At 44.9% G+C, this 13264-nt stretch overlaps 1 protein-coding gene across 3 annotated transcripts in view; it reads left to right on the top strand.

The window, feature by feature from the left end:
- CDH3 (cadherin 3) overlaps positions 1 to 13264 on the top strand; it is a 117806-nt gene that overhangs the window by 13720 nt on the left and 90822 nt on the right. Inside the window, exons 1-3 of one of the 3 annotated variants that reach the window (XM_070388114.1) lie at positions 4707 to 4822; positions 8707 to 8806; positions 10939 to 10992. In XM_070388114.1, coding sequence (XP_070244215.1) covers positions 10990 to 10992 — 3 coding nt within the window. In that variant the 5' untranslated portion in view covers positions 4707 to 4822; positions 8707 to 8806; positions 10939 to 10989. Of the gene's footprint in view, positions 1 to 4706; positions 4823 to 8706; positions 8807 to 10938; positions 10993 to 13264 lie in introns of those variants that run through there. The other 2 variants (XM_070388110.1, XM_070388111.1) reach the window with 2 other exon arrangements.

Below are 13264 nucleotides of genomic sequence, written 5' to 3'. Positions count from 1 at the left end.
TCCTCTATGAATGAATACAGTGGGCTGGGATGAAGCTGAACGCAGCCCCCAAACCAGCGCGCATCTCCCTGTGAGGAAGCCACTACAGTTCCATTGGTGTTGGTTGGGGAACTAAGATCGCGCATGCTGCGAGGCCAGAAAAAAGAAAGGGAGCCCATTTCCGCCCCGGAACATTGTACCAGCTCTGGGTTGGGAGTGTAATCCACAGAATTCGGCCACACGCATGCGGACGGAGCGGCCCGGGGCTCGTCCCGCGGCTGGAGACTACATTTCCCGAAAGCCTTGGCGGTGGAGCACTTCTGCTTCCGGTTTGACGTATTCCGTCGCCGACGGGGGCGCTCTTTGCAAAAGGAACGTGGGTCTGACCCCTGCCTGACACATTCAGTTTCGAGCTGCGCGGGGAGGTTTGCACTCCGTCTGGTGTTCATTCCCTTTTGAGAAAGTGCAGAGAGGGCAAGAGCTTGGGCGCGTGCATGGTATTTGCCCAGAGCCAGGCTACCCTCCTCCTGTGGCCTCCACCAACCACCCGTGTCCCATGGCTAGCGTAGAACACCCCAGGCCGGGACCTTGTCCTGTTTTCCCTCGCTCTGCCCATTGGCCGGAAACTGCTATCTCTGTCACCTGATCTGGATAATTTGGGAGACGTTGAATCATACTGAAGGAAAGTTACACCGCTCAAAACAGCCCGGAGTTAAACCTCCCCTCTGGATCCTCCCCACCATTCTATGCAAAACAAAGAACTCTCTCATGGGAAGAAAAAAAATGGACGTTAAGGTTGATTTTGCCCAGCTCCCAGCCAGGCCCAGCCTCTGGCCGATCTCCAGAATTCCTTGCCCCAGCAGTTTAAGAGATGACTAATCTGAACAACCTTGGAGAAGAACTGGCCCCCTTAAGACAGTAGATTTCCACATATATGTCTATATATACTTACACTTTTCTTGGGTTAGTGCAGCAGCTCACTAATACTGTTGCCCCTTCTTGCCTCATTAAAGGTGATCTGTTCCTGTAAAGTGCCGGTCTAGTTCTTTTCCCAAACCTTGCCTTCTCTAACTCCCTTACCCTATGACAGGAGGTAGTCTAGGTGAGTGGAAAAATTTAAGGTATTATCTCCACTTTCTGGAAAAAGTGTGGCTTTTCCTGAGGAACTGTGAATTTCTACTTTGAAACAGAGCCATAAAACCAGAAACACCATCTCTTCTTTCTTCCAGTCAGCTCCCTTCCTGGGGACAGGAAGGGTCCTGTGCAGGTAGGCTGGAGGGAGAATAACGTAGCGTTGAGTGAAGGGTTACACTAGTGGTAATGGTAGTCTACTTAATTACTCTTACTACTCTTCCGTGGAAAATAACTTCAACTGAATAAAACGTTGAAAAAGAAAAGCATTCCAAAGAGCTAAGAGGAGAGTGAAGAATTAAGGATCAAACTCTAGGAGAAGCAAGAGACTAAATCATAATCCCAACGCTCAAAGCTACTTTTGCCTGAAGACATTTGCTGGTGGAAGGAGACACCTGTGAAACCCAGCTGTAAGGATGGTGGACTTGCAGTATAAGAGATACAAGTGTAAATATGTTGAAAGCTGGGAGTCTGAATAATTGCCCCACATTTGAACTGGGACCCCAAATGGAGACACCCTCATGAAAATGTTAAACTGGACATAAGCTGTGGCATAGATATGTCTCCCAAATTCAGCTTGTCTTGGAGGTGTAGAGATCCTCAGCCTTCAAACCCTATAACTGACCTAGTGGTGCGCTCAGTTGCCTGATAAAAGCAAATGAAAATGATCCTTTAGAGAAAGATATTATCGTCTCAGACATTAAAGTATTCACACACACCCTTCTTTTTCAAATAACGTCCAGTACACTCTCAAAGATAATCAGACACTCAAGGAAATAAATCGTGAAAGAGAACATGCAGAAATAATAGACAACAAATACAGACACAAACACATCAGATATTGGGACTAACAGGGTATAAAATAGCACTTCTTGATTTTTTCTTAGTATTTTTAAAGAGATAAAAGACCCTGTTGAAAACATCTATGAAGGCAAACCTTAAAAAATTGACATAGAAGTTTTGAGAAAATAACCAAATGGAATTTTTTTTAAAAAGCTAATTAAAAAAAAAAAAAAAAACTCCAACAGCCATATGTTTGACAGCAAATTAAATATAAAAGAATTAATGAACTGAAATATAGGTGAGAATAAATTGTTCAGAAACTAGTGTACAGAGAAATACAGAAGACAAACACCTTAAGCTGTTGGGTAGAAAGATCAACATAGATTTAATCAGATTCCCAGAAGGAAAATACAGAAAAAGGTATATGTCAAACATACCAAGGTACAGATTCAGGAAACCCAATGAAATTCAAAGAGGATAACAAAGTAATATAGGTGAGAATAAATTGTTCAGAAACTAGTGCATAGAGAAGTACAGAAAACAAATACCTTAAGCTGTTGGGTAGAAAGATCAATATAGATTTAATCAGATTCCCAGAAGGAAAATACAGAAAAAGGTATATGAAAGACATACCAAGGTACAGATTCAGGAAACCCAATGAAATTCAAAGAGGATAACTAAAAGTAAGTCCACGACAGATACATCATGGTGAAAAAGTAGTAATATAAAAGGTAAATAAGCAATTAGAGGGAAAAAACCTAACTTCTGACTTCCCAATAGCATCTGTGGAAGCCCTATGAATGAGGAATGAAGTCTTCATTGTGTTTAAAGAATCTGTCAACCTAGAACTCTGTATATAGCAAAATCTTTCAGAAATGGAGACACAAATATATTTTATACAACTAAAAACAGTCAAGACTTGCTCTCTGAGTGACCTGTAGCAAACTCTTAAATGAGGCTGCTGCAGGAGAAGGCAATGGCACCCCACTCCAGTACTCTTGCCTGGAAAATCCCATTGCCTTCTCCGTAAATGAGGCTACCTGTTAGGATTTATGTGAGGATTAAGTTAATATCTGTACAGCGCTTTGCCCTGTGCCGGCTCGTAGTTGGCGTTCTCTAAAATGTTTGGTCCCTCGGTGAACAAGTCGGGATTGCGGGGGCGCGGCCCTTGTGGGGAACTCTCCCAAAGCGGGTCCCAGTGAGAGCTAGTGCTGCAGGGTCCCGTCCGTCTCCCTTCCCGGACGCCGCAAGCATGCTTGTGGCCACCAGAGGGCGGTGTCACATCGAAGAGGGTGCCCTGGAGGCTGCAGAACTTGCACCAGGCGAGCTTGTTGCAGGGATGCCTGGATGCGTCTTAACATCGCTGACGCTGATCTGCCCTATTGCCAGGTACTCCAGATCGCCTCCCCTCAGGTGCATCCCTTGCGGATAGAGGCCCTGAGAGCTGCTGCTGCTGCTAAGTCACTTCAGTTGTGTCCGACTCTGTGCGACCCCATAGACGGCAGCCCACCAGGCTCCCCCGTCCCTGGGGTTCTCCAGGCAAGAACACTGGAGTGGGTTGCCATTTCCTTCTCCAATGCAGGAAAGTGAAAAGTGAAAGTGAAGTCGCTCAGTCGTGTCCGGCCCTCAGCGACCCCATGGACTGCAGCCTTCCAGGCTCCTCCGTCCATGGGATTTTCCAGGCAAGAGTACTGGAGTGGGGTGCCATTGCCTTCTCCGGGCCCTGAGAGCTAGTTTCTGGTTATTTAGATCCATGCAAACCCTTAGTTGTGGTATGTGAAATCTAGTTCCCTGACCAGGGATGGAACCTTGGCCCCCTGCATTAAGGGAAAAGAGCGTTAACCACTGGACAGTCAGGAAGTCCAACGGACGTTTATTTCTAAATATTCAACTAATGTTTTCATGGCACACACAGGTTCTATCAAAATTCAGCAAAAAAATATTTAAAATATCAAGACATAGAGCATCACCCAGACTTCTAGCAGTCCTGCCAACTTGCTGAAGGAAGTGGTCCAGGAAAAGAGGGACGAGAATCTAAAACTTGATCTTGGAGCAGAAGACTGACTATAACCTCATTCTCTAACTGAGAGTGCGCGTTTGAGTGGAGCCACATGGAGCTGACCAGTTGTATTCTAGGCAGAACTAAGGTCTCCTTTGTATTTTGTGTGTGAGGTTTCTGAGGGGTAGGGATGAGTTTGGTGTAGAAGAGAATAAATACCACGACCAGTCTAAGGAAGCAAGGAATGTTGACAGTCTTTTGAGTCTCAGTTTCGCAGACTTCTGCATCAAAATATCGGAAAATGGTTTTTAAAAAACGCAGGATTCTAGGTCCTATTCCATGGCTCCAGAATTTGTCTTTTGGGGCCGGGGCCTTGGAACCTGCATTTTGGCAAACATCTCTATCTCTATTGCATGCCAAGTTTGCAGATCAGACTCAACTACGGTAGTGGCGGTGGGACTCATGGGACAGGGAGAACCCAGAGCTTCTGACACGACTAGTCCAGCATGTCAACCACTCTTCTAACCACTAGCCCCACCGCAAGTTGCATCCGCTCGAACTCCATACACCATCACTCCCCATCCCCGGCGCATGCCAGCTCCCCACGCCCCTTCCCCAGCTCTACAGCTGGTGGATTTGACACTAGGCGCTATCCTCTGCGCCGCGGCCCCACGTGCACGCCCTCGCGTGCTTTGCCCCGGAAGTGCTCGCGCACGGCTGGAAGTGCGCAGAAGTAGGGGCGCCCCAGAGGGACCCCTGGGGTAGGGAGGCCCCCCCCCCCCGCCTTTGTGGAGTAGGAAATGAGTGGCTTTGAGTCGGAAGGCGGAGAAATGGAAGGGGGCGAACAGGACGGAGCAGGAGAAACAGGGAAAGAGTGGCCAAGCGCGGGCGGAGGACGGAGAAAGGGGCGGCGCGGGCCAGAACCTCGAGGTATGTGCGGGAAAGGGCTCTTCCCTGGGTGGGGAGGGAGCCCTGCGCGTGATGCTTGCGAGAGTCGGGGAGACCTGGAACCCAGGAAGTAGCGGGAACATCAGAGAGGGGACTTAGCGGAAGGTAGGACTGTGAGGTTCTTACGAGGGGACGTTTTAAGTGGTGGAGGGAGAGGCTGCTGGGAGCGGTAGTTGGGAGGGTGACTGGAAGGAAGAGACTGTCCGGACCGTAATCCAGCTTCTTTTGTGGGTGGAGTGAGAGACCGGAGAAGAGTGGGGTGGAGTCGGGTCCTGAGGAGCTAAGTACTTAAGAATTGGGGCAAATAGGGAACGATTTGGAAGATGAGGGTGGTAAAGGAATAACGTTTCAAGAGTAAACTTTGGGAGCAGTGAACAGTTTGCAAAGACTGTTTCGGGACTGGTGAGGGTGGGTGGAGGAAGGCAGTTTAAAGAGTAGTTTTCTTGGAAGATAGGAGAAAGGGTTAAACAGCTTGGTGAGATGTCCGAGAGAAAGTGTGTGTGGGGGGAGTGGGAAGCGTAGTTTGGAGGAGGGATGGGAAAGAGAGAAGTCGATAGAGGTGTCCCAGAAAGTGGGCGGGGCTAGAAATAGGAAGTGTTTGTAGCTCAAATTCAAGCGAGAGGAGGAGGGGCTCAAGGGAGAGGGTGGAAAAAGATGGGGGCTGGTGGAAGGGAAATCCAGTATAGAGGGAGACCTCAAGCAGAGCTATAAAAGAAGGGGCTTTGGTGTTCCGGGCGGTAGGAGGAGAAAGGGTAGGTAGGTGGGGTCGCAGAGTAGCAGAAGATGGAGAAAACTGGAGTAACTCAGATCGACTGAGTTACTACCCCTTGTCTGCTGCTGCTAAGTCCCGTCAGTCGTGTTCGACTCTGCGACCCCATAGACGGCAGCCCACCAGGCTCCCCCGTCCCTGGGGTTCTCCAGGCAAAAGTACTGGAGTGGGTTGCCATTGCCTTCTGCAAATACCAGTAATTGATTTCCTTCATCATGGGAATCTTAAGATGTGGTGGCCAAAAAGTTCATTTGGTTTTTTCTGCAAGATTGATCTAGTAGTGCTTAGTTGTCTTTAGCTTCATTGGAAACAATTTTGTTAGATTGTGTTGCGATAGCTGTCATATTAGCATGCGTTAAAAAAAAAAACAAACTTAACCAAAATTGGTGAATTTTTGTGTAGCTATTTTAATACTGAAGATGGAAGAAAAAAAACAACATTTCCCACATATTATGCTTTATTATTTCAAGAAAGGAAAAAATGCAACTGAAACACAAAAGAAGATTTGTACAGTGTATGGAGAAGGTGCTGTGACTGATCGAACGTGTCAAAAGTGGTTTGCAAAGTTTCGTGCTGGAGATTTCTCACTGGACCATGCCCCACGGTTGGGTAGACCAGTTGAAGTTGACAGCAGTCAAATCAAGACATTAATTGAGAACAATCAACGTTATACCACAAGGGAGATAGCCGACATACTCAAAGTGTCTAAATCAAGTGTTGAAAACCATCTGCACCAGCTTGGTTATGTTAATCGCTTTGGTGTTTGGGTCCCACGTACCTTAAGTGAAAAAAACCTTCTTGACCGTATTTCCACGTGTGATTCTCTACTTAAACGTAATGAAAACGTTCCATTTTTAAAACAAATTGTGACCGGCGATGAAAAGTGGATACTGTACAATAATGTGGAACAGAAGGGAAGGTGGGGTGAGCAAAATGAACTACCACCAACTACACCAAAGGCCAGTCTTCATCCAAAGAAGGTGATGTTGTGTATATGGTGGGATTGGAAGGGAGTCCTCTATTATGAGCTCCTTCCAGAAAACCAAACAATTAATTCCAACAAGTATTGCTCCCAGTTAGACCAATTGAAAGCAGCACTCGATGAAAAGCGTCCAGAATTAGTCAACAGAGAGCGCATAATCTTCCATCAGGATAATGCAAGGCCACATGTTTCTTTGATGACCAGGCAAAAACTGTTACAGCTTGGCTGGGAAGTTCTGATTCATCCGCCGTATTCACCAGACATTGCACCTTCGGATTTCCATTTATTTCGTTCTTTACAAAATTCTCTTAATGGAAAAAGTTTCATTTCCCTGGAAGACTGTAAAAGGCACCTAGACCAGTTCTTTGCTCAAAAAGACAAAAAGTTCTGGGAAGATGGGATTATGAAGTTGCCTGAAAAATGGCAGAAGGTAGTAGAACAAAATGGTGAATACGTTCAATAAAGTTCTTGGTGAAAATGGAAAATGTGTCCTTTGTTTTTACTTTAAAACTGAAGGAACTTTTTTGGCTAACTGAATATTACCCACTTTATAGATAGGTAAACTAAGCTCAGAGGAGTGAAGTAATTTGGCCAAGGTCATGGGACTAATTATGGTGGAGTCAGTTGTATATGACGCTCTCAGAATAAAGCCCAAGTTCTTTAGACAAAGAACTACCATAACGTCTCTGATATGAGTCCTGCCTGCCTTCCTAATCACCTCCAACACAAGTTTATTCCTACCTCAGGGCCTTTACACCTGCTATTTTTCCTCCAAAACATCTCTTCACTGGGCTAACTCCTTATTACCCTTCAGGTCTCAGTTCAAATACAAGGATTCCCTAATAACACAATGACTTTTTGTCTCTTTGGCCGATTTTAGTTTACGTATTATATTTTTTGTTTGTATACTGTCTAATGTCTGTTCCTACTACTCCCCCACGCCCTTATGACAGGGGCTTTGCCTGCTTTGTTCACTGCTGTATGGCTAGTACTGGCACATAGTAGGTTCTCCATAAGTATTTGCTGGATGAATGAATGAATGACTTTACAGGAAGGTAAAACAGTTAAAAACAATGTAACTTCTCTGGGTATCTTGAAATAACAATTCTTGCATAGTGAGCTTACGAAGATTAAAAGAAATGAAAGAAATCACAAGGCCTAGAGCCACAAGATATATTTTTAAAGAAATGAGGGTTTCAGTTCTCCCACCACCCACACGCTGGACCTCAGGGCATTTGCAGACCTCTGCACTCTGAAAGTCCTTTGTCTCCAGAGAAGGAAGAACCCTGGCAAGAGGGATGAGCAATGCACCAGCACCACTATTTGGGTAATAGCTAGGGCTTTTCTTCCCAGGCTTGTTCTGCTGGTCCCCACACCCCTTCCTGCAGGCAAAAATCTCTATTTAACCAGGAACTGGAACTCTGGAAACCCTGTGGGACAACCGTGAATTGAATAATATGTGTCAGGCAGAGAAAGGGGTGCTTAATGAGGGAGGCTGGGTTCTTGTGATCTAAGAAATCAAGGAAACTGTTTTCTTCATCTCTCTTCCCTTTGTGGGAGTGGTACAGAGTAGGGTGGGGGCTTGAGTAAAGAGAATTGAATTAATCCTCTCAGTTCCTAGCCCACTCTTAGTTGGTTTGTGCAAGGCTTTTCTCTGGTTTTATTAATTCACTCTTTCATTCATTTCTTGTCATCCCTCCCCTCCAATCCCATTACCCTCCTCCCCCATTCCGTTTATAATAAATACCTTTGAATTTGTACGTAGCTTTGTCAAGTGTGTAGTATTGTCTTATGTGACTGTGAATTTAATTTTTTAATTAAAAGGATCTACTGTAGGTCACATTGTGTTTCTTACTGTGTTAGCCAGCCTCCAAGATGGCCCCCAGTGAGATCTCCCAGTATTCATATCTTTGAGCAGTCCCTGAAGAGAGCTGAATATTTGCTGAATTGCACTGAATACAGTGCAGTTGTATTGCAATTCTATGCAATTATATGCAAGTGCATACCCTACTCAACAAATAGGCTATTGGCAAAGATATCAGTGTGCAAATTCCAAGGCTCGGGGATGGATGATATCGCAGTATCCTCTTTGCTGCCCTTGATTACCCACTCTAGGGGAAGCCGGCTGCCATGCTGTGAGGACGCTCAAGCAGCCCTATGGAGTGGTCTAAGAAGAACTGAGGCCTCCTGCCAACAGTTCCAACTTGCCAGCCATGTAAGTGAACCATCTTGAGTGATTCTCCCACCCCAGTCAAACCTTCAGATGATTACAGCCCCATCGACATCTTAACTGCAACTTCATGACAGATCCCAAGTAAGAAACACTCAGTCAAGCCATTCCCAAACTCTTGACCCACAGGAGTCAAGGGAGATAATATGTTTACTCATTTTCATATGTCACAACATATTTTTTTTTCCTCCACCATTTAAAAATGTAAATCATTCTCAGCTCCAGTGAAGTTGTACAAAAACAGGTGACGTGTCACATTTGGCCCACAGGCCTTTGTTTGTTGAGCCCCGGTCTATTTCATTGTTTTAAATTGCTGCATAATTGTTCTATAAGATGCCTTCATCTTATTTTGCATATCTGCTCCCAGTGAGGGGCATTTCTCTCCTTCCCTGGTGGCTCAGACAGTAAAGAATCAGCAGTGCAGGAGTCCCAGATTTGATCCCTGGGTTGGGAAAATCATCTGGAGAAAGGAGTGGCAACCCATTCCAGTATTCTTGCCTGGAGAATTCCATGGACAGAGAAGCCTGATGGGCTACAGCCCATGGGGTCGCAAAGAGTTGAACACAACTGAGCCACTAACACTACACTATTTAGCTTCCACAGACAGCAAGTGCAGTAAACATCCTTGGCTGGTGGGAAGGTCCCTGGGATATTTTTCCAGAAATGGAATTGCTGGGTTTCACGGTCTTAGTCTGCTTCTGCTGTGGTGTATAAAGCCCCATTTCCCTATACCCTAGCGACACTTGGTTTTATCCAACTTCCTAATGTTTGCTACTCTGTGACTTGGTTTCTCTTTGTTCTGCTGGCATTTTCCTGATAACTAATAACTTTGAACATCTCTTTGTCTAGTAGCACACATTTAGATTTCCTCTCTAAATTGCCTAGTCATGTTTTCACCCATTTTCTGTAAGATATTTCTGATTTTTTATTGGGAAGACTTCCACATCCCAGGCCTCAGTTTCCCCATGTGCACCACAGTTACCTACAGGGGTCTCCTGAAATGCGATCCTTGTTTCTGCTACAGCCATGTTTCAAATAATTGGAATGTGACTTGGAGTTGAGTTTTTACATATATTATATTATGTAGGAAACTTAGGGGACTTCCCTGGTGGTCCAGTGGTTAAGACTGTGCAGGGGCCCAGGTTCGACCTGTGATCAGGGAACTAGATCCATAATGCCACAACTGAGAACCTACATGCTGCAAGTAAGACCTGGTGCAGGAAAAAAAAAAAGCGAGAGAGAGGACTTATTTGTGAATTATAGCTGAGACTTCTGGGTTCAGAGAAGTTGATGACCAGCCCAGAGCCACCCAGAGAATCATAGGATTAAGCAGATGCCTGAATTGAGTTCCATTAGGAAGAGTTGGGGCTGCAGATCAAAATATGGCAGCAAATAGCACTTCTCTTGGGTCAAGTTAGAAATGATGTTTCTAAATGGTAAGAGGAGACAAGGCCTTGGAGAGCATGGAGCCTTCTTTTCCAAGTTGATGGAAGTCAAACTAGTTGTGAACTTTTCTTAGAAGCAGTTTGACAGTTACAGGCCGAAAGCCTAAAACACCTGCACACCCTTTGACTCAGCCAATTCCCTAGGAATTTACCCTGAAGCAGTAATTGGTCAAAGACAAGGAAGAACATGTTTGGTCATGGAAAAACAAAGATCATACTAAGGATCCCACTTCAGGAAATGGAATAGTACATATGCATATGCTATCTTAAGAAAGATGTTCTAGGTAATTCCCTGGTGGTCTAGTGGTTAGGACTCTCCTTTCACTGCTAAAGGCCTGGGTTCGATCCCTGGTCAGAAAACTAAGATCCCCAAAAGCCATGCATAGTGAGGCCAAAAAAAAAGGAAAAAGAAAGATGTTCTATAGGAAAATTTCTAATGCTATGGAAAGATGTTAATTCAGTTAAGGTGAGGGGTGAGATCCATTATAAAATCGTGAATACAGAATGATTTCATTTTTGTAGGGAAAAAAAATGTATGAAGGAAATCTCTGGGAAAATGCAATGATGCATTAAGTGCTTGCTAGGGCCATGCACTTGTTTTTAGTGCTTTTTATAGCCTCATTTCATTGTCACACAACTCTTTGAATCGGTACTGTTATGCCCATATTATAGGTAAAGAAACTGAGGTCAGAGATACGAAATGAGCTGCCAGAAGTCACACAGATGGTGAGTGAAGAAGCCAGGATTTGAATCCAGGTGCTGGTTTTTTTCTACACTCAGTATTTTAATATTTTTAAAAGCCCTTATTGTAGTAGTTAGTGCCTTTGAAAGTGTGAAGCAGGGCAGGGGTATGTGTTGTGTGGAGAAAAATCAGGAATGGGATGGAGCTTGGCTCACCACAAACCCTATTCTTGCCCCACACCTTCTCTCTTCATTCTCAAAAATATCAAGGAACTCAAATGTTCCATATCTGCTGTGTGACCTGGACTTGTTCCTCACACTTTTGGAGCCCTTTTCCAGATGTGTCACATGGACTGGATTTCTGGAGAAGCCTCCCTGTAGTCTTGCCACTGCCCCCCTCCCCAGCACCCTGAGTAAGAAGTAGGGAGGGACAGCCTTGCTTAGTGGTTCTGGGAAGGAAAGGAGAGAAAAGAACTGGGAGGAGCCCAGGGGCAGAGAGGAGGAAGGTGGCATGGGGAACAGGAAGGATGATGCAGAGGCATAGGAGGGAGGGACAGGTCTAGGGAGGCGTCCCCTCCCTAGATCTCTTCTTCCCTGGGGCTTTGAGGAGTGACATACTTTGGTTTCTGAATGTAATTCTGGGAAAGTCTGCTGCAGCAAGCACTGGACAAGGATTTCAAAGACCTGGTTCTGCTCACACCTCACCACTGGTTACCTGCGTCCTCGTCTGTGCTTTCTCTGAGCCTTGGCTTTCTTGAAAGCTTGACTGTTTTCAGGGCTAATCCATATTGTAACATGTGTATATAAAACTTTGGTCCTTTTTATGGTTGAACAATATTTCACTGGATATACCACATTTTGTTTATCCATTCATCAGTTGATGGACATTTGTGTTTTTCTTCTACTTTGTTTTTTTGGCCACGTAGCATATGGGATCTTAGTTCCCTGACCAGGGATCGAACCCACATCCCCTGCAGTGGAAGTGTGGAGTCTTAAGCACTCGACTGCCAGGGAAGTCCCTTACATTTTCATTTATTTTCGGTATATACTTAGGAGTAGAATTGTTGAGTTAAACAGCAATTATGTTTAACATTTTGAGGCAACACCTGTTATTATATAGTCCAAGAGCTAGGAATGGTTTTTATATTCTTAAATAGTAGGGAAAAATCAAAAGAAGAATATTTTATAACATGTGAAAATTATACAGAAGTCAAATTTCAGTGTCCACAAAGAACATTTCATGGGACAGCTGCTTTCATTCATTTATGTGTTGTCTGTGGTGCCTTTGCACTGCAAAGGCAGGGGTGAGTGCTGTGACACACCTGCAAAGCACAAGTGTTTAATTAGCCCAAAGACCTAATAAAAACCTGGTCTTTATAGGAAATGTTTGTCTACCCCTGAACTTTGTGTGGTATTATTAATTATTGTTTGGTGGAGGCAGCTTGGTACGTACTGCCTTGATGGGAACAGGACTCAGGTTGCCAAGTCCTGGCCTAGGAATGTAAAGGGATGAGAGCTCATATCTAGACCCATTTTCTGGATTGAGAAACTTGAGTCCTGCAGGAGGGCTCAGGCTCATGCAAGCTGAGGGGGAAGTGAGGACCTTGATTTTTTCTATTCCTTGGCAGCCTCCTCCCCTCCAGCTAAGAAGACCCAGTTGTGAATAATTCATGGCTGGTGTTTGCAGAGCACATCTTGCCAGAGCACTTTGATCATCATTAATTAGTCAGAACCTGGCTCTGGCTGTCGCCTAATAAAACAAAAACATAAGTGGCTTTGATATCTCCATTCTTAAAACCAGAAACTTCCATCTCTATTGTGAGGCTTGGTATCTGCAGATTCCTTTTCTCTGCCCTTTACCCCATCACCTCTCAAAGACCTACTGTTTTGGCCTAAAAGTCAGGTTTCCTGAAGGAAGGAGGGCAGTCCCAGGATTGGAGCCTAGTCCTTGCGGCAGGGTGTCTTCTGAGAAGTCACATCCCCTTTCTGCCCCTCAGTCTTTGTTGGGAAGATGAGAGTAGTGATGCCCATCTCTGGGGTTGTTTCTGTTTGTAGAAGTGTTTTGAAAGGAATCCTCCTACACTGCTGGTGGGAAGATAAAATGGAACAGCCACTGAGGGACACTCCCAGTCCCTCAAATGACTAGATGTAGAGTTACCATGTGACCCAGCAACTCCATTCTCATGTATATACCCCAGAGGAAGGAAAATGTGTCCTTACAAGATCTGTACACAAACATTCCTAGCAGCATTATTCAAAACAGCCAAAATACACGGTGCAGCACGGATTATGCCCATTATCTTGAAATAACCTGTAA

This window comes from Bos mutus, chromosome 18 (genome assembly GCF_027580195.1).
Source record: "Bos mutus isolate GX-2022 chromosome 18, NWIPB_WYAK_1.1, whole genome shotgun sequence".
Classification (NCBI taxonomy): Eukaryota; Metazoa; Chordata; class Mammalia; order Artiodactyla; family Bovidae; genus Bos; species Bos mutus.
The sequence above is the reverse complement of the archived record's forward strand: the minus strand, read 5'-3'. Positions and strand labels throughout refer to the sequence as shown.